Raw genomic sequence first — 27,799 nt, forward strand, 5'->3', positions numbered from 1 at the left:
AATAAGGTATAAATTATATAAAGAAAGCAGCTGTTAACACAATGCTAAGTACAGAAATATTAACAGAAAGTTGAGTAGAAGGAAAAAATGGAGGCATATCAAGGTTACAAATGTAGTTACAATTGCAGCCTTGATTTTTTATTAGATTTTTAGTAAACCAGAAATTTCAACAATTATGCTAAAGTACTATAAGTACTATAAGCTTATGCCGTTGCAAACTTTAAATTATACTTTCCATCCTCACCAGGAACTTACAATTTTCAAATTGTAAGTTGGAAATATTAACAAATAGATCCCCAGATGCCAGAAAAGTCAGAGGCCTGTTACAACTGTAAAATATAATAAACGACTTTAATTAAATGTGAGTCATAGCGAAAAATTGGTTATAGGTACTATAAAATCTGTTGAACATGTTAAGAGTTTGAAAGTACAAAATACAGAGGAAAAATATTAGCATTTAACAGTAGGAAGCCTGGTCACTGAGCATGTCATTTGGCAAATCCCACTGTATTTTTAAATGAGAAACTAGGAGTCGAATTGAATAGTTGTAAACGACAATTTCCAGCTCTTACGAACCAATAGCACTTATTCCCGGCTTTTAGTTCTCTTTGAGTTTTCCAATGAGGCAATGATAAATGTGCTATTAACACTTAAGACACCTCGTCTGTCTTAAGTGTTAGGAGCTCTGTGTCACAGTTCATTTAAGATTCACCTTGCAAATAATAGTAATAATTTTGTAACTAAGTAATATTTCATGAATCAGTTTGAGAACTACAGCTGTAGACTAACCATTGTTACTTTACATTACCAGTTTATTGTGAATAGAAATAAGTACTTCTAAAATCAAAAATAAAGAAAATATTTAATCTGGGTTTGGCTTGTTGTAGGACATCAAGAAAATTTCACAAGTGCTCTTTTTGTTACAAACAATTTATTATTATCCCAGAAAGTCTAAAAAAAGAAAAATCACTGCAGTTTTGGCACTACACTATTTGTGAGGTACTAAATGTTTTGATGTTTTAACTGGTTTCAAGTCAGAGGAAAAAAAAGAAAAACTGACACTAACCAAAGTAACTTGACGTAATTTCAAATTTTCAGAAAATGTCAAATATATCTGAGGGAAGGGGTCCTTTCATGGACAGGCAAATTTGGCTTTTTTCTCTTGCACTGAGACTCATGACACAGTGATCACACAATGGTTGGGTCCTCACAGCAAACGCATCACACAGAACAGCAGCGGGCAGATTGCTCTCGCCCTTAAAATGAAAATAGGCAAACATATCAGTCGTCTACATACTGTTAAATGAAAACTATGGAAAAAAAATTTAAACTCAGCATTTCAAAAAAAAAAAAAGGTCAATAAATAGACAAGTTTGTGCATATTTTCTATACCATGATATATACACATACATGATGCATATACTCATATATAGATTAAACAATCACACAAACATTGTGTGTTGGAAATTCAAGAGACCACCGGTTCATAGTTAAATCTCTGCGGCTTGTAGCAAACACATCACGGCCAGAACATAGTAAAGACAATGTCCTGCACTGGACATTGTGTTGGCTCAGAGTGGATACTTGGGATATAATCCTGAGAAATGTTGTCTTACAAGCAGATGTCATCAAGCATCCTGTGAACACACACGCACACATGCTTGTGTACATGCAGGATTCACAAGCCAGAAAGGAAAAAAAAAATCTGTACAGTAATGTTACAAACTGCAGGTCATTCCTCCCTGTCACGATTGATCCTTAAATATTAAGTATAGAAGAAATGTAAAGATGCTAGATACATAAATACACAATATTTTTCATCCTTCTGAGAGCTGCGATGCAGTTTCCATGTGCTGTTGCTTTTCTTCTTCCGGGCTCCACGTGAATGTTTGTGAATCCTTCAGGAACAAGGGACTCCTCTCCAGTGCAGGCTGGTGTTTGTGTAGTCTGGGATCGTACTAAACAGACAGAAGCACAAACAACTGTAAGAAAAGCTTAAGTAGCTGACTACTGTATTGATAATCTAAAGCTGTTTTATTTTGCTCTACGCAGTAATTAAAAGCTTTTTAATTTCCTTGCAAGCACATTGAGCAATTAATATTTAAACAAATCTTCAAAATTAAAGTGCTTCACCAGGTTTTAGGCATAATAACAGGGGGAGACCAGCAGGTCGGTGAGGACCAACAACTGATCATCTGTGAACTGCTGCTTGTGTTGCTGCCAGTTGTCATGATGAGTCCGTCTGAAGTTTGACAGAGTTTTCTTCACAGTCATCTGAAAAATACAAAAAAACAATAGTTCTGGTTATTTTTGTTGAAGGTCAATGGGGTGACCATCAAGAAAAAAAAAAAGAGACATACTTCAATGGGTTGGGTGTCATTAAGGTGGGCACTCAGATCCATCAACAGCTGAGGCATCCAGGTGGGAACATCATAAGGACTGGAGAGAATACAAGCGCTCAAACCGAGAACGCCTGCATGGCGGCGCACAAGGTCTGCAAAGACGCACCGAAATGGATCGTACAGTAAGTCTCAGGAATTTCAAGGGAAAAAAATCCAACCAACTATTCTGATTAATTCTGTACCAGCAGAGGGGATGGTGTCCACAACAAAGCCAAGCTGCCTTTTCCTCTTCTTGGGCAAACGTGTCTTGCAGAGAGCCTCAAAATGCGCCTGCATGGGGGCATCCATGGACAGGAAGTTGCACTGAAGGAAGCCACTCAGAGTGGTGGCAGCCATTTCTCGCACCTAGAATAGGGAGGAAGGATCATGAAGTTTTTATATATTGCTTCGCTGAAAAGTAGCAGCAAATACAATGTTCATGTCTTGGGACCAAATACAAAGAACGCCTTTGTTTCCTAGCATTCACTAATAACATGTAACATTTGTGCCATACAGACGGTTGGCAACATATAATGAGAAAAAAAAGTTATTTCAACAATTACATTCAAAAAGTAAAACCTGTATATAGATTATTTTACACAAAATGTTAAATTTCATGCATTTATTTCTGTTAATATTGATGATCATGGGTTAAAGCAAATGGAAATCAAAAATTCTGTTTTTATGGATATTTTAATATTATGCAATGAATATGAACATTAACACAGAAATGTTATGATTTCCTCATCCATGAGGAAGACTGCTGTCATTAAACTGCTGCCATGAGGAAGACTGCTGTCACAATGACTGTTCAGCTGACAGTGGACAGTCATTGTGAAAGAAGCTCAATAGACAGATTGCTGTATCTAAACAATTAGAAGCTAAGTGGAAGGAGAAAAAGTGTGGTGGAAAAAAATGCACATCCACAAAGGATAAGTGTTGGTTTTAATGGATTGTGAAGTAAAGCCCATTTAGGAGTTTGGGGGACATATTTAAAAGGAAACAGCCAACATACACAAACTTAACCACTACAGTGTCTTTTTCCATGTTGTTTGCTTGCATTGATCTACTGTGTTTTGTCAACTTCAAAGACAGGCGTCTATAAAAAAATGTAGAGAAATTTCTTCTTCCCTCTACTAAGAAGCTGCTTTATTAGGTAATATTCTAATTTTCTCAAAAAATGCAAGCAATAATCATTCTAATTATTGAATAATTTAATTGAGTAATGAATCTACAAGAGTATTAAAGTTTGAATGAAATTACTAAAATAACACCTTTCAATGATGCTTTAATTTCTTAAGATGCTGGAGAAAAACAAACTGAAGATTCATCTAATGTATTTTCAAAATAATACAATTACTTAAATGCTGTCAAACAAATGAAATTCTGCTTCTTTAAATTTCACTGTTGAAAACCACTGCTACTGAAAACACAAATAAAGTAAAAAAGGTTTCTGCCGAGTCAGAATTTCCTGCTGCAAACAGCAAAAAAGAAAAAAAAGAACAGCAAAATATTTGATGAGGTATGGTTTGTGCCCAGTGGCCAGAAGCGGCCACCAGTTTGGCAACTGGAGCAAACCAGTGAGTGAAGGTACTCCTCTGTCATTTAGGCCAAGTGAACCGTTGTACATTGTGCAGTAAAAATTCTCAAACAAACGCAGAAATAAAAGACCAATGTGTTCTTAATGGTGTTGTTCTGAGGTGACGTTTTTAGGTAATTTATCGTCAAAAGCATCATAAATAGCTCAGGTCCATAAGTGAGGCGCAGGTTAGTTTATAAGGTCAAATAAAACAGTTAGTTTCACCCCCTGCCCACTCACACGCAGACACACACTTTCTTTGTCTCTGTTCCTTTTCCTCTCCCTCTTGTCCTCCATCAAATTGTGAACAATATCTCCATAGCAACAGATTACTGCAGCCACTGGTTTCCATAGAAACAGAAAGAAGACTGGGGAGGGGGGAGTAAAGAGCCGGGAGCAGAATGCTGAATCACGACAGTAAAGCTGAAAGACACGGCAAGTGTCTGCTAGCATAAACAAACATGCACCGGCCAAAAGCTTTGTGATTGTTCTTATAATCACAACGCATGTTTGGTGACAGGATGAATGACTTTAATCTTTATAATCGATGAGTTTTTTTTTGTTTTTTGTTTTTTACCTCAAGCTGCTCATCCTCCAGGAGTTTTATCACCAGGCCCCGAACATCTTTCACTGCTTTCTGGTCATTCATGAATGTGAACAGGTTGTAGAAAACCATGATCTGGAGGTAAGTGAGCACCGTATAGCGGGCGTGCCAAGAGCTGCTACCAGCAATCTGGAACAAAACAACGGACTACATTAATAAGATAATTCAAGCCTTTGTTTCACAAAAGGAACAATGGATGTACTGGACTTCTGCCCAGTTAAGATCAGGTTCTTTGCAATCGAGGAACTAAAAGATGCACTTTATCACCTGCTTGTATTATGCTATTGATTTTTGCAAGAAAGAGCTTGCAAATCCCAAAATGAATCTTCAAACATACTTTAGTCTCACTTTTTAATTTTGTATGTTTTAAAATGGTTGTAGTTCTTTAAAAAATGAACCTAAAAAAGCCTTAGATTGATTGTTGAGGATGTGTGAAGTGAGAATCTGTTAAGAAATACAAGCGATTGATATATTACCCACAGCAGAAAACTCTCTGGGCATTTTCATTAGACATTAAAAAAAATTATTTAGCCCTCAAGGTTAGTGTGAGAGAGACCAAGATCAAAGTGGTCTTCTGGTAAATCTAAGCAGTAGGCTGATTATTAACATCATCTGTGTGTGAAAGGAAAATATGATCAATATTCTTCTTGTGTAAAACATACTTGGAACAGAATATGCAAAGAATATCAGATTAACTTCTTCAAATAAAACAAAAGGTGTGTAAAAAACAAAACTTTGGACAAGAAGCACTGCAGGTTTGTTTTGCGGTCCATGTTTCACATAGGAAGGAAGATCACTGGTGATGCACCACCTCCTAACTCCATCATATATGTAAATTATTGCCAGCTTCTTGATGATTAACAGCTCAACGCTCATATGATGACTTGAAAGTTAATTAAATAGCGCTATGACTCAGTATTTGATAGATTGGAGATGTTTTAAATTAGCAGAAGTCTGATTTGTTCTTGGTCCTCCTTTGACCATTTCTTACTACTCTGGAATTACAATTAATGAAGACTCATCTACAGCGTTTATGATATTAAATGTCTGTAACATTTTAGCAAGGCCTCAGGAAAAAAATCCTGAACAATTCCTTTAAACGTGCAAGATGTGGAGTAACAGCTTTAGCTTCCAGATGACTCGCCTCTTTTAGGACACTGAGAACCAAGGGGATTTGATCTGTGTAGAGGAGACCCTGAGACATCAGAGACAGGCAGGTCTTTGCATCCCTCTTCAGTTCGTCATAGCTGTCATCGTTTTCAACTGGAGCAATCTGGGATACAGAACAGAGACCGTTCATTCTGTGGTGCACATATTCATGAGAATAAAAGCTGGATTACGCTAAAAGGTCAAAGGTGTAAATAAGGTTGTATTCTACCTTGAAGAGGAGAGGAAGCAGCTGTAGTTGTTCTGGGACGGCCGTGGTAAAAGAGCGACCAGCGCTTGCAATCAACCACTTGAGTACTGTAGAAATGTAAAATTAAAACTCAGATAATACCTAACTGCTCTGAATGTTGGAGTTTATCATAATTAAAAACATTTTCTGTTGCTATGAGGTCTTAAACCTTTTGCATCTTTTGGTGAGAGCGAACGGTTTATGTGACGAATAAACTCACCTGTTTTTAGTAACTTTATTGCTTGTGTTCGTTCGTCCTGCTCCTCCACCTCATTCTCCTCAATCACATGGTTCTGGATTTCCTCATCTCCCTCGGTCAGAGGTTTGAGCTTCAACAGGATCCGCTTCGTGAAGTCTGAGATGCGCGGTGAGGAGGTTGGCTGAGTGAAAGGCAAGTTGACATCAATCATGAAGATGTATGTGAGGACGCTGGAAAGACAACAAAGTAGAAATGTAATGAGATTAACATGTGAATATATGAAATATTATTTTTACTATGAGTTGACAGAAGCAAAAACACGAAAAAGAAAATCACCCACCTTCCGATACGTTCCCGTACATTCTTATACACTTGTGTGAGTTTGGGCTCCAGATATTGAAGCAATCTGTGCAAAAGTTCAGGAACACGCCACTCCTGCTGGGCTAGTCCACCCTGTAGCACGTAGAGACGACTGGAGACACAGGAGAACTCTCACAGTTTGTTTGGCTCAGCAACATCAGAGACAGAAACAGCATTACTGCTTGGTAAATGTAATAAAATATTATTTTTCATTTATTCAAGCAGGAAATTTAGTCACAAGCAATTTACTACAGAAAAACAGAAGTGGGAAAACTAGAGTTCAGTTTTTGAGATATTAAACAAAATGAAAACAAAAATGTACATTCCTACAAGACAACAGGCATTTCAACACAATGATAAACATCCCAGTTAAATATCAAATATCAGAAGTCAAGGAGGAGATTTTATCTTTACTATATGAATATAATTTATGGTTAACACAGCATCCTTTAAAAGATGCTTCAAAACAAGAAATACAAGATGATGCCTGGGACGGAATGGGACTTAGAGAAAAGCCCTATGACATGCAGGTTGTGTAAAACTGAAGTATTTTAAAACACGACAAACAAGAACCTGAGGAAGAACAGGTATAAAAAGGATTATACCACAGCAAGCGATGTCAAAGCACATGACGAAGGTTCATAAAACAAGAAAAAATGTGCAGCTACTTTTTGAAATATTTGTAACTTTTCAACTGTGTTTTTTAAGAAACTCAAAATGAAAATCTTTACAGTAGCCCAATTTGTAAATAAAAGGAGCACAGAGTAGTGTCTCCAAATTGATTCAAGAGAGAAAATTGTGCAACAGAAACATGGACTCTCCACCTCCTGAAATGCATCTTTTACTGCAGTTTTCCATGTTCATTACTCCAATACCAACTTATTTTTAGCTTTTCCTGTTCCTGAAACTACACACCACTATTCTTTATGTCTACCTGCCATCTGTCTGAGCATTTCAGCTAAACAGCTCCCCTTTAGAGGTATTAAGCCTCTCTAATTATTTTCCATTCACCAGCTCTCTATCGGTGCTGGGAGAGGCTCATGTCACATGACATCCTGCAGCACCGCACAGCTGATGTCTTTGTACTCACCAGGCATCGACAAAAGAGCCCCCCTCTCCATTGACAGGAGATTCCATGAGCATCTCGAACAGCCGATGAAGCTTGCGTGGGTCTCTGCTCTCCTGTCAGAGCCAAAAAAACAGCAGTCAACTTAAGCATCTCAAGTTGAACGTAAGAGAAAGGGTTACGGGAGCACGATGATCATTTGAGCAAAAAGGCCTTACGCAGGCTGTGGCGATGCAGGTACCCCAATCTGCATAGGTTTCTATAGTGATGTTTGACAACGCAGTACGAAGCAAAGGACACAACAGCTCCCAAAGGCTCTCAACCTGCCGACAGAACACATTTGCATTGTTAAAGAAATGAAACGAAAACACACCAGAGAGCAAGAGTCACCGACCTTTAAAACCATAAAAGTCATTTTTAGCTTCTTTCTAATGAAACTAAATCTGTCCAAACAAAATAGCTCTTTTTGTTCCTGTTGTAGGAAATTTGTTCAGATTTTTTAATTATAAGTACACCGATTTTATTTTTGCTTCTTGGTTTAGTAAATTAAAACAATGAGATATAAAATTTTTACGAAAATTAGGTAAAAAAACAACAACAAAAAAAAAAACAGATTTGCAAATGTCTGATGAAAAGAAATACTTCATTAAAAAAATTCTGACATTTTTACTGTCCATAATTGTAGAAATTTTACGCATATAATGCATAAAAAGAAAGGAAAAAAACACCTAAGGCTAGCATTTTTATATTACTTTCATCTGTTATAAAATTGCTCAGTTCTTTAGCATTTTTGACCAAAGTTTTAAGAGTAACAGTGGAGGGTCTAAAGAGACACATGCAGGTTGCAGACCCCTGTTGCAGAGTCAAGAACAGGAAAACAAACATGGGAAATAATAAATATACCTTTGAAAAGCTCCAGTGTTTGCAGCCTCGTATCAGTCCAGAGATGATCTCAGCAACGCAGCGCTGCTTGCTCTCATGCGAATCTGACACCAGCCGTTCCATATGTGGCTGCAGCACGGGCAGAAAGGCATCTCCAAAGTTTCTGAACAATCCCTGGAAGATCAAGAGACAAAGGAAAAATTAGCGTCCGTGTTTTTGGCTTTGTTTTAAAACCCAGCTGTTTGCTTCGGGTCTCACCTTGAACAAGCAGAACCTGCGAGGGCTGAACTTGTCTTTGCCCTTTCGATCCTCCAGAGAGAGAAACTCAATAAACTGGTTGATAAACACTGGGTCGGTGAAATGGTCAAAGATGATCAGCTCCCGCTGGAGAGAAGAGCATAAACTTTTAGTAAATGACAATAACGTGACCTGTAGATGTTGTTTTAGTGCACAAACCTCAGTCATTTCTTCTCTGCTCAGAATCTGTGTGGGCTGCTCCTCTGCAGGTGCATAGATCAGCATTTTTCTAAAGATCAAATATGATTCAAAATAATTAATATGAATGGTTTGATTGAAAAATAGCCAGGAATTAAAAAAATGACCAGTACAGAAAAATATTGTCATTAAATCAGGAACCTTGGCCAGCAGTAGTAACCCCAATGCGTCTTTTCCACAAACACACATTGCTCCCACTCCTGCTGTTTACGTGGCAGGTTGCTGCTGTTATACTGGAGCCACTGGTTGTCTGGACGGTCTCCTGCTGCAATCCTACCAAATTCCACCGTCTCACCTAACAAAAAAATGCTGATTTTTAAATTAACTGAACAAAGTCAAGATTTAAAAACAATTTAAACAATATGCAAAAGAAAACTAGACAAGAATACACTTACAGTACGTGGACATCTCTTTCGGGCTGACTGGGACTTTCTTATGAGGTCTCTTTATTTGTTTCATGATTCCAGCCACGGCTGATATTGCCACCTAATGGAGAATAATAATACATTTCAAACAATGCTTTATAAGATGGCACTACAAACATGGTTTCTACACGCATTCTCAGTGTGTGCCCCACCTTTCGGACATAGAGGGAATCGTGGTTGAGACTTTTCACAAAGAATGTGACAGCAGCAGGAGGAAGCTGGTGGTCGTCTCGCAGCAGCAATGACAGAAAACCGATTGAAATGTGCTCAAACTTCCAGGGCCTACAGCAATAAAGAGCCGAGTGTTATTGGCAGCAATAAGGTAATCTGAAGAAATTTATTCAAAGTAGATTAGAACAACCTACAGGTTTCTGTTGCTGAGACAATCAATCAAATCCCCAATGAGACCTTTGTACTTTCTGCAAAAAAAATGACAAAAAAGAGTTAGTTTCCCATCCGTTATGTGAGGAAAATGAATCCTCAACTGTATAAAACAACTTCTTTAGCTGCTTAAAAGGAAATAGTATTTTTTTTTAAACAGAGGCATATTGGCTGTCTGACTGATACTTTTCTAAGGAAAATTTGAAATTTGGAAATACCGGAAGTTTTATGAATATCTCTGGGTTACTATAAGGTTAAACATTCTCTAGGGAATACGCTGCATGTGTGCATTTGGTACTAAATCTGTGTTACAGGATATTAAAAACAATTAAAAAATATAAATGCCATAATCATTATTTCTTTGTTTTAAAATATAAGTAAAACCCTCTTCGACCATAATTGATTTCATGTAGGGTTGTTTCTGCTTCTAGCATAAATAGCTAATAATCACTCCCAACAGGAAGGTTGGAAACAACCACTGTTAAAAAAAATCTGATTAAAGTTAGAATAGACAGGTCAAAGATTTACACAAAAAATGGCTGGTGCAGATTATACAGTATATCTCAACAAGCTGTGGGTGTTGAGGATTATTGAACTGTTGGGCTGTTGGAGCAAAACTTACTCAACAGCCTCAGAGTTTTTGAGCTTCTGTCGTTTCAGACCCTCCTCTGATTCCTCCTCAGGAGGCACAGGTTCATTAGGAAAAGGACTTCCTGTTGTCATTAGCAGTTTTGCCACAGCACAGCACTCCCCTGGGATCTAAAGGGACCAAAAAGATCATGTCAGGGATAGTCTGTTTATATCGGCACAGTTCTAACAAACTAAAGAAAGGAGTGATATGCTGCACAAAGCACAGTCCAAAGCACTCGACCATAGACACCTTTATGTTTCTCAAATGCCCTCCAGACTTTACGATGTTACGGCCTTTGCTCAAACAGGAAGATCTTTTAAGTTTTACAATTCACTGGGCTGATTGATATCAGAAAAATATAGAATCCCAATAATATGGCTGAAAATTGCAATTTCAATATTTATATCATTAACCCACATTTTTTCAGACTCTTTTCTTTCTTTACAATTACATAATGCCCTCAGTGAGCTTAGCATTTTACCCACCAAAACTATAGATCAAATGCTTTCGTTAAGGGGAGTTGGAGCTCATCCATCTGGTCAAATGTATTGTATATATGGAGACTATAAATGCATGACACCTGAGATACACTATGCTACCAAATATTGGATCCCAACAGTAATTAGCATTCCCTGACATCACAATGAAGACTGTGATTCAGTATATTGTGCAGTTCTACCATCCACTTACAGATAAATTCCAGGGATAAAAAAAAAAAATCATGATGAATGATAAAACTATCACGTCAACATGTTTCAGATTTCAAAGGTTATCAAATAGTATGTTTCAAAAATGACTGAAAATGTTAATATTTTCAGCATGACTTGCCAGCAGCAAATCCAATTCTTTTGAGATGAGTAAATATGTCCAGACAAGCAGAACCAGACTGCACTGTCATCTGAATTCCTTGGTGTGGATTCTGATTGAGTAACAAGTCAAAGTTTTCTATATTCCACGTCAGTGAGAAGCTTTAAAAAAAATCATCATCAATAGGTTATTGGAAATAAATCATCAACTGTGAGGTGCTTTAGAAAAGTTGTTATGTTATTAATATAATTTTTCAGACTTTGAAACATTTGGGCATCAAACTGCCCAACTGCCCTCTCATAAATAACTATTTATGAGAGTTGTTTCCAATTCTCATAAACCTCAATGATAAAATAAATAAATTAAATATTTTAAATTCCAAATAATTTAGAAAACAGAAAAGTCCCACAGAAATCAATGCTGCCTTTCAATTTCCAGCTTCCAGTCTTGTCTCAGACATGCTGGTTTTAATCTAGCGCAGGAACTCACAGAGAAGTCGATGCCGATGGTCTCGTACTGCCGATGGATTTTATCAGCAAGGTCATCAAAAAGTCGCACGATGGAAGGTTTCTCAAGAGACATGGCTGAGCTCAGGCCAGAACGTACAATCCCAGGCCACGTGAGAGCAATGCACTCCCAGTCGTGTAGATTAGCCAGACACACGCCACTATGATTCCCAAGCAGACAGTACAAAGCTCCCTGGAACATATAGAGTTATAACATAGATTATTAATATTCTCTAAAAATACCATGGTAAACAATTTGCTTGGGAGCTTCTGTGCTACGGAGAGGATGGCCATACTTTGAACTGCTGCTGAGTGACACGGCTGTTGTCTGGGTTGAGAAACTCGAGGACATGTGGGATCAGATCCCTGCAGCAGAAATTGTAGGTCCCCAGTGCCGTGAACAACACACTTTGAGCTCTGCTGCGAATCTGGAAGGTATTAAAAGTTCTAATTTAGTGTAATAAAATGTGAATTTATTTCCTAAAAAAGACCACAGTGCAAATTAAATGTAATACTTTGTAAAAGAAGAAAAAAAAAGTAACCTGTAAAACTCACCTGGCTGTAGGTGCTCGTGGAGAGTCTCAGCAAGTCTTTCATCAGCTCCTGGTGAGTGGTTCTATACTGGCATCCTTCCACTGTCAGTTTCCTTAGCTAGAAGAACAACCATTTAAGGTTATGAATGCAAAAACACATTCATAAGCTGCTGATAACTATTTGAATTTAAAAGTAGTTTAAGTCAAAAAATGCTTAATGGCGCTAGAAAGTCTCACATAAAAAATTATAAGTTAATTATTGATTCAAATTGCATTGTGGTATGTGCTTTTGTCACTGCTTCTGTCGCTGTTTTCACAGTGTCATGAAAAGTCAAAAACCACATAGAAATCTTCTTTTAGTAGGAGACATTTGATTTTTCTGCTTTCAGACAGCAAGGTGAGTCAGAATTCAGACAGGAAGTTCCTGATTGAGCACTAAACGTTTGTGTAAAGTCTCAAGGATGATATTCTGCTTTGATAAAATCCAGACACTTTTCTAAAGCTTTGAATATTCAGATTAAAAACTCCCATTAAATTAAGTTGGAAGAAAACACATGCTGAGTCATTTTGACTACTTTAAATTTATTGTCATGAGTCAGAGACTTTTGCAAATGACCGAGCATTGTGACTATATGTATTGTGTTCTCTAATAAAACAAAATTGAGACTTGGAAAAGTAGCAAAATCTAACAACAACCCAACTAGTCTGACATCATTCTATTTACAGAGGTAACATTTCCCTGTGGAACTTACCTCATGTTGGAGCATGACTCTGTCAATGAGCAGAGCTCTGATGTGCTGCTTTTTGCCATGAAGCTGCAGATACAACAACATGTTAGACTCTTCAAATCACCAGCCAGTGTCCATAACTCTAACTCTAACTACTGCGTCTTTGATGCAACTGTGTTGTTAAGACCTCCTCTAAATTAGAAGTGTTACATGGAACAAACAAGCAAAACCTAGACACTTACTCTGTTTTCCATAGATTTTTTCACAAGATTGAAGCTTTTCCAGCGCGAGTCAAATTCATGTTTGTGAGAACCTTTGAAGTGTAGAAGATCACTGATTATCTGAAAAGAAAATCAGAAAAGTTCTAAGTTACTACAGCAGTCCTGCGCATAAAAAGTTCTTGAAAAATAAATGCAATTTAAGATGGCAAATATGGCTCAGTTTATGTGAAACAAAATACACCCAAGACATTTTTCCATGTGCGGAAAAAATAAACTGTCGTCCAGAAGGAGCAGTAAGAAATTTCTGTGTAAATAAATTAACTTGCAAGGATCCAGCACATTTAGAACAGGGACCAGAGATTGTATTTGGTCATGTAACATGTCACAGAAAGCAGAAAATTCTGTCTGAGTAAGTTACAAAGTCATTATTATCTTTAAGTTTACATAATTACATCCCAATGAGATTTCTTCTTCAGGATGTCCCACTTTTCTTCTCAGTGAGTTTACAAGCTTAAAATCGGAATTACTCAAGTCTACTTTACTTCCTGCCCACCTTGATGATGGAGAAAAGAGACTTTGTGTCATCCTCAGAGTGCTCCAAAATATAATCTGCAAATAGAACAAAAATAAATAGATAAATAAATTCACCATAAATGTCATGACTGAAAAAAAAATACAGCAGTAGCTGCGGTAAAATAGCAGATTGGTGAATACTAACGCAGGAGTTCTTTCATGACGTTACAAATTGCATCTCTGTAGTTCTCTCTGGTCTTATCTACAGATACAGAGAATTGACAGAATAAGAATAAACTCAAATTTCTGTTGGAAAATCTATCCTTTAATTTTTGTGAGATGGTGATTTACCATAATCCATTCCCGTGTAAAGGGTAGTCTCATCCAGATTCACCAGGCTGTGAACTCTGAGAAAAAAATAGAGGATCTTTAACAATCAAATTAATACTGAAAATAACTTTTGCGAGACAGTGCTGCATTTTTTCTACAGATTAGGGGGGGAAAAAAAGTTTTTTCCTTCAGAGTAAAGTTTATTAGAAATAAATGTATAGTAATGTATTGTAAAGTGATCGCTCACAGGTCAGGGATTGGCTCTCCTTTCAGTGGAGCCATCAGACTTCCTGCTCCCAGGAGACAGTGCTGAACAATCGTGAGGCTTTGCAGCACGTCGTCTCTGGAAAACAGGAGACCATCAACACTTCTGATGACAAAAATAAAAACTAGCGAGACCACACTGAGCTTTTCTCACCTGCTCATTTCCTGTTCTCCTTTTGAAAATCTCTGCAGGCGCTGGAGTTCAGGCTGGAGAAGCAGGTCCAGCAGATAGAAAGCCAACGAGATTTCTTCAACACTCGGGACGTGCCACCGGATATCCAAGTTCCACAAATCTCCAGGCCGACCCCAGTCCTATAAGGAAACAAAACAGATAAAAATGAAACACAAAAAGCATGACATCTAATATGTCAATTAAAAAAAAGGAATTTAAGAGAATTAAAGGGTAAAATGGCAAAGTTTTTTGTTTTTCAAACAAAAAGTACAATTTCAATGCATCTATTCCTTTCTGAATTACTACTTATAATCAAACTCTACCATCAGAAAATGGAATAATTGTTAGAAGCAACACATTTTGTAGCTGAAAGTACTTCTTTATATTTCAGCTGAAACAAATCTGATAACGCTAATGACATTTAGAGTTAACATTTAGGACTACACAAAGATACCTTGATGGGGAGGTAGTCACAGACTGGCTGGTGGAAGCCTCCAGGCACGCTACAGTACTCTGTGGGATATATGAGGGCAGTGGAGCGCAGGACGTGGTGCAACAGGTTGCAGGCTAGTATGTAGCCCTGTTTACACTTGAGGTGAAGGGTCAACTGCAAAATCTGGACCAGGTCAGAGCGATAGGGGATGAGCTTGTCACCGTCCACGCGAGTTACCTGAAGTTCGTTTGGAAAAAAATAGCAGAAAAATCATTGTTGCAGCAGAGGATTTTAAATAATGAGGAAATATGAGATTTAGTGAGTTAATTTACCTCAGACAGCAGCTGCAGATTCCATAGAAACTCTTTATCAAGCTCTTCCTCGTTCAGCACTTCCTCATCTGTTTATAAAAATAAGTTAATCGGGTAAACAACAAGGAACTAACAGGGAAATAATGAGTAGTATATCTGCAAACTCTTTACGCCTTCTGTGTGTTTTATGGACTTACTGACAGCAATCTGGTTTATGGCATTGCAGCAGTGTGGAACAAACACTTTGAGCGACTCTGCAGGGTGACACTGAAAAGTACAGAAGTTTTTGATGAGGTTTAAGCAGAAGAGAAGGTGCTTTTGGATGACATGGAGGGAATGAATTAGTAAGACTTACCTTGGCAGCAGCTCGACACATGTCAGCCACCATTCTTCCAGCTACGCGCGTCTCAAAGATGTTTGTGGTGGCAAAATTAAAAACCTTTTCCAAAGCCACCTGGAAATGAGAAGATATGACAAATATATCCTAAAGTCATAATTAAAATAAGCACAAATTAGTTCATATATATAAAAGACTATCTTTTATTCTTTCATTGTTTCTTATTATAGTTGAGTTGAAGCATTTTGAAGCACATATTAAGTTGTACACTACATTTCCAAGATCTGTAAAAGCACAAGTACATTAAAGCTGAGCACACAATTTAATATCTTAGTATTATTAGACATGTGCGATTTATTTATTATCTTAAAAATGGAAAGATAGATACTGAAGACAGTTCTGAAAAGCTCTAGATGCAAGCTTTAGATTAAAAATATAACAATGGCAACATGAAGCGTTGAGATTTAAAATAAATAAATACAAAAAGTTAAAAAATAGACACTGTTAGAATAGCATGTAATTTTGTCATGCAACATTACATATTTGTATAAAATATAAAACAGAACAAAGGTCAAATAACACTTGGGAAGGGAGCCAACATGAGAAAAATTACACCTGGAGGCTGAGTTTTAATCAATACATGTTTACAAAGATAAAATGTTAAAATATGCAAACTTTCCAAAACGCTACTGAAATACTTATGGGCCATGTCATTTGGAGGCACATGGCAGTGGACTTTGCCTCAAACCAGAGTCCAGAAAACTTACCTTGAAAATGTCCAAGGAGCACTGCGTAAGGATGGTGCTAAAGGTTGAGGACAGTCCAAGCTCTACTAGACTCTCCAAATGAGTCATTTTCTCAGTTTCTGTTTCCTCTCGGGTTTGTTCCAGAGTGCTGCTGTCTATCAGTGCAAAGCATCTGTATGAAAAGAAAAACAAACTGAGCAAACTGATTTGCATGTTTTACCTGTTCATGACAAAGCAGATATATACAAATTGCCTCTGAAATCTGCAGTAAATGCAACATCCAACTACTCTCTTGTTGTCTAGAGATGAGAAAGGCATAGGCTTCATAAAGGAGCTTATAGTCATCCTTTATGAAACAAATGCTGATGTATTTGGTTCTAACATGCAGACTATTTGTTTTAAAATGCCTTACCTGTCCATGAACTGAAGCACAAAGTCCTCAAACTCAGCAGAGGCAGAGCACATCTCCCTTTCCACCTAACAGGTCACACAAACCATGTCATGAACGTTTTTGCAAACATCTGAGAGCATCACTGATTTACTTATGAGAACTGGTGCAAAGTTGTGATAATTTACCTCAGTCAAATCAGTTCTTTCATGTAGGGCAGACGAACAATCCACCAAAGGCACAAGAGTCACAAATGTAGCAATGAACTGGAATGTGATCTGAAGGAAAATAGTAGACGTTTTGATCAGTTGTCTGCAGTTTACCACCAAGCTCCCAAAAAAGAAAACTAGAAAAGTAAAGCAAGAAAGCAGAAAGAAGATAAATGAGCCATGGAGCGCACCATGCACTTGCTGAAGTCATTGGGGTCCACACCCGGTAGAGCTCTCATGAGCAGGGGCAGCATGTGAGTGGGTCCCTCAGGAAAGCGTTGCCCACCTGATACTAGGCTACGTGCTACACCAATCATGCAGCTCAGAGTGGCTGTCAGCTGGTGGGGCTCAGTCAAAGTCTCCAGAGCAGGATATGTTCTACAGAGAAAAGAAAAAAAAAATTGTTTATATTTTAATCTGTGGCTCATTTTACACCAGGACACACAGGACAATTCAAATGCACGGCACAAACTCACTTCTCAAGAACAGGCGGGATGACTAACTCAGGGCGCATCAGAGCTAGGTTCTGCAGGGCCTGGGCTGCGTCCAGACTGCCCGTCTTGCTGAACATGGCCAGCAGAACTGGCTGCATCATGCTCTGCACAAACTCTGTGATATCCTCCTCAGTGAGCTTGTGAGTGTCTGGGATCGGGGTCAGCCACGAGGGCTTTCTGTAGCGCTCCCGGTGAAGCCTCCGAACCACGCTGGCTGGGAGACGCTGTAGCAGCTTCATGAGCTTCATCTGGACGCGAGAACAAAAAGGACAGAAAGACAAATACATGACAAAGGGGAGACAGAGGCAGACAACAGGCCTTTGTTTGCACATAAAAAGGTGTAGGGTGTCGAATGGAGTATCTAGAGACACAGATGACATAATGGACATACAGACAAAAACAAATATACTGTGAACAGTTTTATCTTGCTCCTCATGTCTTCTTGTGCAAACTAAAATGGCAGCATTTTAGTAAAAAAAAAAGCTGAGTTTCAAAAAGGACTTCCAATTTAGTCCATATCCACAAAAAACTATCAGAAATTGAGCCTGTATGTTTCTCTTGCTTAGTTTTAGCACTTTGTTTACATGTAACATCAAAAGCTAGAGTTAAGTAGCGGAAAATTTCACACACCAAAGCAACAGCCTCAAATAGACAGAACTCATCGCCTTGGCAAAGAATAAAGGTTTGTGTACAAAAGCACATTGCCGTCTGTGCAGCTTCATATCTAGTGCAAGGCATCCTCAAAACAGAAAGGCATGTGGCCGCGCTGCCAGTGACCTTTAATAACTCTGCTGCCGTCTCTCCCACGTGTCCTGCTCTTATTTATGAGCAATGTAAACCTAGACAGTAAACAGGCCCTAGATGCCTTCCATGAGTACAATGTGCCCCATCATTATTCCATGATGCAGGAAGTTAAAACAAATTTCAGGAATAATTTACTTAAAGAGCAAAAAGACAAACATTTCACTCCTTTGGTTTGTAAATTACTGGTTAGTTAGTTACTGGCATTCTCAAAAAACGGTGATTCCCAAAATTATATCCAGTAACTTGGGATTTTATGTGATTGATGACTGTTAAGTGGAAGGAAATAGATACGAGTTTTAAAAATGATTAAATAAATAAAAATAGGAAAAATGTGGAATGCATTTGAATGCAGACCATTTAAATATGATAGCCCTAGATATAATTTATAATTCTCAGAATAAATCCAGCAGTTCAGTGAAAGACCAAGGAGCACAGCAGACATGTCAGGTACTGAGTTTTAAACAATAACCCAAGCTTTAACAATGGGACTGAGCACTGACTCACTTAACACTGTTGAATCCATCATCTAAAAATGGAGACAGTATTGTGCAGACGCAAACCTACCCAGACATGGAGGTCAAAGTAATTCAACAAACTGGGCAAGAAAACCATTAATCACAGAAGCAGCCAAACGGCCCAAGGTAACTGAGGAGGAGCTGTTGGTAGAACAACTTTTACTTGTTTAATCAATAAATCCTGTTTGTGTGGAAGAGTAGCAAGAGTCAAGTAATCGCTGTCCTGTGTCACAAGCAATGTAGGGGACACAGCAAACATGTTGTCAAATTCAACTTTTTTGACTTGAATACAAAACACTACTGGGGGGTGTAATATGGAAGCAGCATCATGATGTGTGGGAATGGCTCAGTCAAAGTCCAGAGCTAGATCAAATTGTAAAATTAGAGCAACATCCAATCAGATTGAACTTGAGGAGTTTTTGGAAAAGGTAAAAATTAGTGACACAGAAATGCATTCATGCAGTTTGGAGTGTTGATCAATCACATAAAATCCCAATAAAATACTTTGATGTCTTTTGTTGTAAAACAACAAAATACTGTGAAAGTTCAATTATAGTTTTTGCGAGGCACAAATTACGGCTGTTTTTGTTCTTGAGACGTTTTTAGTTTTACAGCCTTTGACAAGAAATACACTGTGACTCACCAACCAGCGGCCATGGTTTGATGGGTGGAAGAAGGAGGTGATGCTGTTGAAAAGGCCACTGAGCTGTGCTTGAGTCTGTTTGCTGGGTCCTCCCTGAAATTGCCACAGCAAAGGTCAATTAAAGACGGTGTGGAATAAAAACAGGAAGATTGGCATAATGTATTGGCTTGTGATCTAACCAGGAGGGATGAAACCCAAAGCACCACATGGCTGATATCGTAGGCATTTGTGACATATCGCGGAACCATCATCTGACTGGTCCCAACAGGAAGATTTAAGCTCCTCAAAATTCTTGTGAAAATCTGGAACAGTTGGATGGAAACAACTTTAATCTTCTCGGTACATTGTGAAACCGATCAAAAACACATGATATAACTGAACTCAATAGCTCAGGGATATTAATGTTCATCTGTTGCACAAACTGGTGTCACTCAGAGGAAACAAATATGATGCAAGTCACTCTCTATCTCAGTCAAGGAGTAAATTCAAGAGGGAAACTTGATAGTTTATTTCTGGGACACACAGCAAATGCAACGGCATGCAAATCACATAAACAGATGTGAGCACGCAACAGATTTACCAAAACAAGACCCCGGTACACTAACGGGTAAATAAAGAAAGTGATTCAGAAAAAAAAAGTGTAGCAAACCTTGGGAATGTAGGGGTCCCAGTCAATGTAGCCGATGTTGTCATTGGCTAAGCGGGCAAACAGATTGACCAGGTGCTGTAAATGTGCAGATGACTGTGTTACAAAAACAACTTAGAAGCTTCCTGCTGCACATCTGGAGCATTTTAAAACTGTGAATCTACTCACAACTTCCCAGCTTGGGAGATTTTGCACCGACACCCATAAGTTAATCAGCTCATCGAACCACAACCTGTGAAAATAAGCAAATGTTAGCATGAGATAATTGAATGCTTATGAATACAAAGTGCACACTTTATAGAATAAAACACTTTAAAGTATATTTATGACTTACTAGGACCTTTAATACATGAGGGTTACTATCTGAGATGCTTCCCAGGTATTACTAAGATTAAATTAATTGTAAATAAATCATGCAACTTCAAAACTATCATGCAGTAATACAACATTTTTTGAATGTGAAAAAAGATTTGGTCATGCTAAAAGATTTATTTAATTTTAATCTGTCCGTTTATGAAAACAGCAAACTGGGCCTTGGATCTTTTTATGGCTCTCATCTCAATGGCTTAAAATTGGATACCGCATTTTCACACAAACACTTATTCCATTATCCTTGCCAGGCAGAAGCAGCTATCATGACGTCTGAATCAGCAGCCTTTGTAAATGGCTGACATAACTGACCAAGAACAGCAAGCACGTCACTCTACGTATTCATTCACTCACTTTTTTTAATTTTTATTTATCCGATTCAAAATATATTAGCAGTCTTTTTGAACCATCAAGGTAAACAGAATTCAGACACAAACAATATTTTCATTATCTCATTTATAAGTAGGAGAGGGTGAGATGTTTCTTACTTAAACCCCTTATGATGCAGCGTAGGAGGTAGAGTTGTGGGTAAGAAAAGCTCAAAGTAGCTGATTGCTCTCTGCATGGTGACATCGAAGGGACAAAGGAGAGGCCTCCACTCATCCAGCATCTCCTGGGTAGCACTCTCTGAGAAGTACCTGAAGAAGTAAAGGAAATCAAAATCAGAATTATTTTTGTTACAATATATCAATTAAAAATAGGCAGGGAAAAGAAGGCATGATTCAAAATGATATGAACGAGGTATTGAGTAAAGATTGCGCTCTTTTAAACAAGAATACAAAGAGATGCTATATATTAAACAGAAAGAAGGCATGTGTTATGAATCAACTGGCCCCCAGAGCCAGCAGAAAGTAGCATGAAAAAAAAGCACTTTCAATATTTTGCTACACTTCCACCAAAACAGTTTTGAGACTGTTATCTCAAAGATCCACACAACATGATTCATAATGATAGATTTCATATTTATTCAAACCGATAGTTGAATATTTCTGATAAAGTACCTCTAGCAGCAAAATCTCTGACAAATCCTCCTCCCTAGAGGTTTAGAGAAATGTTGTTTTATTTCTTTCTTGGCTTCTACTTTAACGTGCAGACAGCTGACACCTTACAAGTGTGTTCCACTCAAAATCATGTTCAATCAAGTGAAATCGCCACAATTCAATTTATAGGAATCATATGTAACTGACCTCAACTACCATGAATACTTACGTGAATATTAAATTTAAGTATTTAGATTATTTTTTATTACAACAATGTTTAAACAGTTTCTTCACTTGGTCTTTCCTAACATAAAAGTGTGAATACTTTCTGGTGGCACTGAATCACCAACAAGGCCATAGTGTTGCAGGTTTCCTGTATGTTTCTGGTCACATTATATCTGGATGAAAAATGAAGCACATGTGGTTGAACAATACTGTAGTTTCTAGCATTTCAGTATGGGACTATAGGGTATTCCATGGTAACATTTTTTAACATTACCAAGTGTTTAAAATCAGTAATCTTCTTCACTTAACATTAAATTTAGGCTCTTTCCCCGACTAACTACTGATCCCAAGAGTCTGACCAGCACACAACAAAAAGACTCCCTCTTCTCGCAGTTACAGGAACTCTAACTGAAGACAGAATTAGATGAGGTAATAGGCTTATCTTCCTCCGGTAATGCAAACTAAGGTACGAGTCCCACAGCTTGCCTAAGATACCTGCATGGACACAGCTCTGGACTTGCTGTTGACAACACAAGAAACAAAGTTTGAGACTAAATCCATAAGACACCATTTAGCAACATAACACAGTTTGTTGAAATTACCTCATCAGCCTTTAAATTCACCCCTCAACCAAATCTATAAAGAAACCTAAAATGGCATAAGATGATAAAGATATTTAAAATGGACTTACGGTCTGCAGTTTTTCACCAGTGTTTTTAACACGCTTTCCACTGAGCTAAAATGAAAGAAAACAAAACAGATGTTACTAACTTCTCACTGTAGCACTGCTGTTAGTAAAGCTTCTTTCACCACACAAATGTAGTTTAAATTTTATTACATGCACAACCTCCCTCCCCCAATAAATTAAATCACATCTAATCAAGATTTTGAAAGAATTATATAGGATAAAGTAATTAAACATAATTAATCCAATTAACGACATACACAAGATGATGTTCAACCATCACACAACTGTGATGTCATTTTATAGCCTACTGCTAACAAGGCATGTGTTTCATAGGGTGACTTGAATATGAATGTGTGTGTGCAGTAGTATTAAAATATCTACATTAAAGAACAGAAATAATGCAAATTCAACATTTGGAACTACTCAACCACTTAAGTATGGATTCTGAACTAAACAATATGACAAGTGTTGGATTCAAACTACCTCACTTTCTGACATATACTGTGTCTCAAGGTCATTCGAGTGACATAGATAATAACCTTGGCTACTAAGCAAATCCAGAACATGTTTAGTAAAGCAGGAATAGCAAAATTCACTGCAAGCTAGCAGAGCATATGTGACCTGACAGAACACACACAATCATTATGTGTTCAAATGGCAAGGTTATGTTATCTGTAGATACACCAATCAATAACCCAGAGATGGGAATCAGTCAATGTTCCTATGATTGACTGAAATTAGGTATAAAATAATAAAAAACAATTATTTTACTATTAACTCTACTGTTTATTGTTATCCAAATTAAGGTAATCTGCCATCAATAAACATGTCAATGCACTGGATGTACTATTATGCACTTTAAATTTAGCACAAAAATGCTTCAGATTTGGAATAAGCGTTAATACTTTCATGGACATAATTTTGTAATTCTCATTTTCTGGATTCAAAACTATTTCCTGCAGCACATTTCTTGTCTTATGAGCTTAATGTTTTAAGACATATAAAGCAAACCAGAAAAAATATCAAAATTGAAATCAGCAGGTCTGACTGGAGTGTCTTTACTCATCATTAAAGTCCCATAATGTGCCATAAACATTAGCTTCTGCATAGTATTCCATATTTTGTTGCATTACATCATTGTAGTCTTTTTAAAACCTAAAAAGACTTTAGAGGAAATCCTAGAAAAAAGTCCCTAAAATTCTCTAAAATGCTGCTCAAGAGGACAGATAAAAATAAAACATGTTAGCTGCAGTGCGACAGTCTCCGATATGAGTGAAATGTTAACATTGATGAATGTTTTTTTTCTTAATAATAAACTAAATATAAATAAAATATGGTGCCTCGGGTTTTATTTTTGCATGCAGCATCTACATAGCAACATCCAGCCATTTGTAAAGTAAAATTTCAAAATAACACACAAAGAAGTATTGTTCTTACCACCTCTGAACCAGTTTTAACATTACGTGTTTAGCAGAAGAACGAGGGGATGGAGAACTGGATGTAAAAGAAGACAAAAGCATAAAGAACAATTGGAGCACATGACAGGGAGCCAATTGCTCAAAACAGAGTGATGAGAGTAATCTGAGTTTTTTTTGTAGATTAGTGTGATTTAGTTTTTTTTGGAAGGTGTAAACAAGCAATCAGCTAAAGCAGTTTGCTTTTTCAGTAGTTTGTCATAATCATACAATGTTCCCATAGCACCATAAAAGAGCACCTCGCACTGCTTGCCATGGAGCACATCTAAAGAATATTTCATAAGATTATTCAAAACTCATACTTCTCAAAAAACAATGTGAAATCCAAGCTTTATAGTAAAAACTGATCATTGTACAAGGCTTAGGAAGGAATCTCAGGGAAAACATAATCCAGTTGCTGCCATTCATTTGACCCAGTTAAGGAAAACAATTGCTCTTTATTCAAACGGCCAAATAATGAATTTGGGTATGAAAAGATTTGCTTATGAAAGTTCTAATCTTAAAATATAAGCATATTTACAATTTAGCAATTTAAAAAATAAATTATAGAACTGTAAGAAGTTGCTAAGAAAACAAGATTACAGTGAGATTTTAATGAGATTGGTTACCTAATGCAGAATCAAAGTCTAAAAATAAAAACGGTACCATTTAATTTTTAGCTAGTTTGACAGATGGCAATACATCTTAAAAATCCAATCTTACCCATTTCTTAAAGAACTTTTTTTATGACAACTAACAAATCACTGAACTGATGCATACTTAGGGAACCAGTTAAGACCCAGATGTTCTGTCTTTGAGAACAGAATCCGGTCGTGCAGCTCATACAGCGGTCTCCACGGCAGCTCAAGGTCCTCCCTCGACAGCAGCTCTTTTTTTCTGTCAGATCAATGAAACATCGATAAGAATATCAGTGCAGGTGACACATATAATGGTTCAAAATTTGGACATAGATTTCTGCATGCATCATCTTTGTTGTGCTGACAGTTCTTAGGATATTGTAATTACATTGTAATTATTATGAAAACTATAGAAGAAAATATATTCAAAATTATATTCACTATGAAATCAAAAGAAGAGAAGAACATGCACATTTGTCTAAAAACAGATAGCACCAATTTAGTGCTGGGAAATAAACCAATTTGTATAACTCATTGAAAATGAAAAAGTCAACAATAATTGTAAAGGTAGGTCTTAAAATTCATTAAGACAGACAGCATATATGACCTAACATGAACTATGCAAGGCCATAATTTAGATACCTTCCTCAAATGGAGAACAGATTGGAAATAGTACAATAAACGTAACTTGCATTATTTTGATTTAATAAAACATATTTGCACTTTTAAATAGTTAATGTTCCATAAACATATTGCTAGTTGAGAAGGTTTCATTGCGATTTTGTCCAGATCTCCTGGCTCTGCGCCCATTCTTACTTGAGAAGGTTTATAAGTAGGCGAGCAAGGCCTTGCATCATGCTGATCTCCAGCTTGGGGATCGTCACTAGCTCATACAGCAACTTGATGAACAGCACATGGTCTTCTTTGCTGAATTTCCGTCCATAAAGTCTCATGTACCTTTAGATGAAGGACAAATTAGAAATAATTACTTTAACGTTTAACAGATTGTTAGATGACTCAAGAGTGACATTCAAATTAAAATTGTGTGCATATTTTAAAAATGCAGTCAAAAAAAGAGAGATTTTAATAACTAACAAATGACTATTCTACTATTTAAAATAATCAACTAAACAGAAAACCAAATGAGAGCTCAGTAAAAATAATAATAATCAAACTGAAGTAAAACTCGGGTTCTTGTGAGCTGCAGTATAAAAACTGCTAAAGTTCTTTTAATAAGATACCAGAGTGATCAGGGATTTTTCCACCTGTGTATAGCATAGAGTAACACAGCACTGCCCTTCCCTAACTTGTTGCTGCACACTGCTGGTCAGCTGGCTATAGAAGGGCTATTATACTTTTCCCTCGCTTACAAGAAAGAAAAAATCTGTCAGTTTGTAAATATTCCCCATCAAAGTAACCCCAAAGAGTGGAAAATAGAAGACTGTCACACATTACTCCTCTAAAGGTAAACAGCTTTACCTTTAGAGGTAAACAGCCAACTAAAGGCAGGTGACAAGAACTGACAAGCATGCCAACAACAGCAGTGAAATAATGTTGTTATTCCCAACTGTCCCTAATAATACGTGTGTCACTTTCTAGAGATTATAACAACAAATAAAAGTGTAATACATTCGACAGTAAGCACGTAAAAGCAATGGAAAACAATGCTTACCAAAAACATTTTTGTTTAAGTCTATTTAAACATTTGAATAATAATAATAATAAATAAATAAATGTAAAATATAAATGTTTCAGTCTAGTTTAGTTGAAACACCAATGCACTGAAAAGCTTTGGTATATTCAAGTCAAGGTATTGTGCAATGAAAATCTATACTGGCTGTTTACATGTTATACTTTCTGATAAAGTTTGGATTCTTTGGCTAAAAGGTGGAAATACAAAAGTCAGAAATGTATAAATATTTAGCAAATATTTGCTTAGATGAAATTGACTAGTAAACTATTAACATATAATAAAAGGAAAAGCGAGTTTTAGAGTCAAAAGATGCTGTCTTCCCACCATGATGACGCTGCAAATTGAAAACCTTGTTTATTTTGGATGGAACCATGTGGGGAAGTTTCAAATGAAGCCTACAAGTCAACATTCAATTGGGTGAGGGGTCACCCTTGTGGGTGATTCAAAAAGTAATGAGCAGAAGAATAAATGATCTAAAAGCACAGCGAAAGCTACAATGACCTAGTCCCTCTAGACTGGGTCATGTAGAGTGTGTAACAGTCCCAACCCTGATTATGAAACCGGTAAGTATCCTAATCAGACGCATAGAACACATTTTCTTTATTTTGAATTCACCGCTGTGGGACATTTTAGATGTCATAAAAGAACGCCATGCTACAAAGCGACTACTTCTAAAGTTGTATTGCAAAATAAACTATTTGAAGTCGATCAAAGATCAGAATTAGTATAAACGTTACACATACCAAACAACCACATGCATGCTGCACACGGTATATTGGTTAGTTATAAGAAGAAAACATAGTTAAGTGAAAAAACATGACTGTAATATTTGTGCGGTACTTACGTTGAAAGTTTTCTTGTCCAAAATAACACACCGGGCCATATTTCTCTTAGCAGTACAGCTCGGCCCAAGTTCCCCTTTATTCTGCTCAAAATCTCACTGGATTCATCATCTAGCCTGTCCGCGTACGGTAAAAGTTTGTTGTATACGATGTCTTTTTGAGGAACAAAACCTAATGTGTCTGACTGTGCCTTCTTCATTTTACAACTTCCAGCCGGCTAGCTTCGTTATGCTAGCAATTTCTCTTCCCTTCGGTCAAGTTTTCGGAGCACGTTGGTTTGCTACCCGGTTAAAATAATGTCTATCGGCTCCCCAATAGCTACTTTACCGGCTGAAAAGTGAGGTTGTTGTGGCCCGCACAGTACCAAGTTAGGAGATTCACAAGTTGATGACACGCTAGCTTGTCATGTATCTTAAGTTAAACCAGCTCCCTTGAAAAACACAACACTACCGGCGTCATTTTAAAAAAGATATAAATGTTACTGAAAACACAACGCTAAGAAAAATAAAACGCCCCGTCACCGGGTTTCCTCCCGTTCAAGGAACGTAATACCAAAACCCTGTTACCAAGCTAACGGTCTAGCTAAAGTTAGCTCTGTACTACAAAAGCACTGTCATATCCCAAGGTCTGTCAACGTCAACTGATTCATCCAACTACTGCAAAGCTCACTGCAGACGAAACCTCGCTGCTGGTGTTTCGTCGAAAAAAGCGACCCTGCTAGAAGAAGAACCACGAAGGCCCGTTTCATACCATTTAAAGTCAAAAGTGCCACACTGAGTTGTGCTTAGGCGAGGTCAACATTTTTAATTTAAGTCTGTTTTGGAATCACAAAATTATGAATAAAAATACACTTCATTCATAATGCCAGAATGTGCAAGACCTGTAATATCAGTTTGCCTCTATAAATTACA

General features: G+C 37.3%; 1 protein-coding gene across 2 annotated transcripts; it reads right to left on the reverse strand.

Annotated features, from left to right (window-relative positions):
- Positions 1 to 912: 912 nt before the first annotated feature.
- psme4a (proteasome activator subunit 4a) lies at positions 913 to 27,541 on the reverse strand. Of its 2 annotated transcripts, XM_032553596.1 has the most exons (48): positions 26,891 to 27,541; positions 25,170 to 25,310; positions 24,496 to 24,612; positions 23,699 to 23,755; positions 22,265 to 22,309; positions 20,857 to 21,006; positions 20,168 to 20,231; positions 20,003 to 20,077; positions 19,533 to 19,655; positions 19,354 to 19,446; positions 17,374 to 17,639; positions 17,089 to 17,275; positions 16,877 to 16,966; positions 16,713 to 16,777; positions 16,322 to 16,472; positions 15,573 to 15,671; positions 15,415 to 15,484; positions 15,239 to 15,306; positions 14,928 to 15,143; positions 14,456 to 14,613; positions 14,285 to 14,380; positions 14,059 to 14,114; positions 13,913 to 13,969; positions 13,748 to 13,803; positions 13,216 to 13,314; positions 12,998 to 13,060; positions 12,268 to 12,363; positions 12,009 to 12,140; positions 11,696 to 11,905; positions 10,391 to 10,527; positions 9,753 to 9,806; positions 9,540 to 9,669; positions 9,358 to 9,448; positions 9,104 to 9,257; positions 8,924 to 8,993; positions 8,726 to 8,851; positions 8,489 to 8,641; positions 7,804 to 7,908; positions 7,610 to 7,701; positions 6,500 to 6,631; positions 6,181 to 6,389; positions 5,943 to 6,028; positions 5,709 to 5,837; positions 4,538 to 4,693; positions 2,585 to 2,747; positions 2,361 to 2,494; positions 2,134 to 2,274; positions 913 to 1,958 (listed from the first exon to the last, which is right to left on the reverse strand). In XM_032553596.1, exons 1-47 carry the CDS (start codon positions 27,085 to 27,087, stop codon positions 2,140 to 2,142), a joined length of 5,553 nt encoding a protein of 1,850 aa, XP_032409487.1. In that variant the 5' UTR covers positions 27,088 to 27,541; the 3' UTR covers positions 913 to 1,958; positions 2,134 to 2,139. The 2 variants fall into 2 exon arrangements, with proteins under 2 accessions (XP_032409487.1, XP_032409488.1); XM_032553597.1 differs by lacking the exon at positions 23,699 to 23,755 and having other exon boundaries at positions 26,891 to 27,087.
- Positions 27,542 to 27,799: the final 258 nt, after the last annotated feature.

The sequence above is a fragment of the Xiphophorus hellerii genome, chromosome 22 (genome assembly GCF_003331165.1).
Source record: "Xiphophorus hellerii strain 12219 chromosome 22, Xiphophorus_hellerii-4.1, whole genome shotgun sequence".
Lineage (NCBI taxonomy): Eukaryota > Metazoa > Chordata > Actinopteri > Cyprinodontiformes > Poeciliidae > Xiphophorus > Xiphophorus hellerii.

Bases quoted from the DNA above. Each gene is read 5' to 3' on its own strand.
- psme4a (XM_032553596.1), bottom strand. From the start codon at position 27,087: ATGAAGAAGGCACAGTCAGACACATTAGGTTTTGTTCCTCAAAAAGAC. The intron at 20,078-20,167 runs GTGAGTAGATTC...GCACATTTACAG, and splicing joins ATCTCCCAAGCTGGGAAGTT to CACCTGGTCAATCTGTTTGC. The intron at 9,807-10,390 runs GTAAGTTTTGCT...TTTTTTTTGCAG, and splicing joins AAAAACTCTGAGGCTGTTGA to AAAGTACAAAGGTCTCATTG.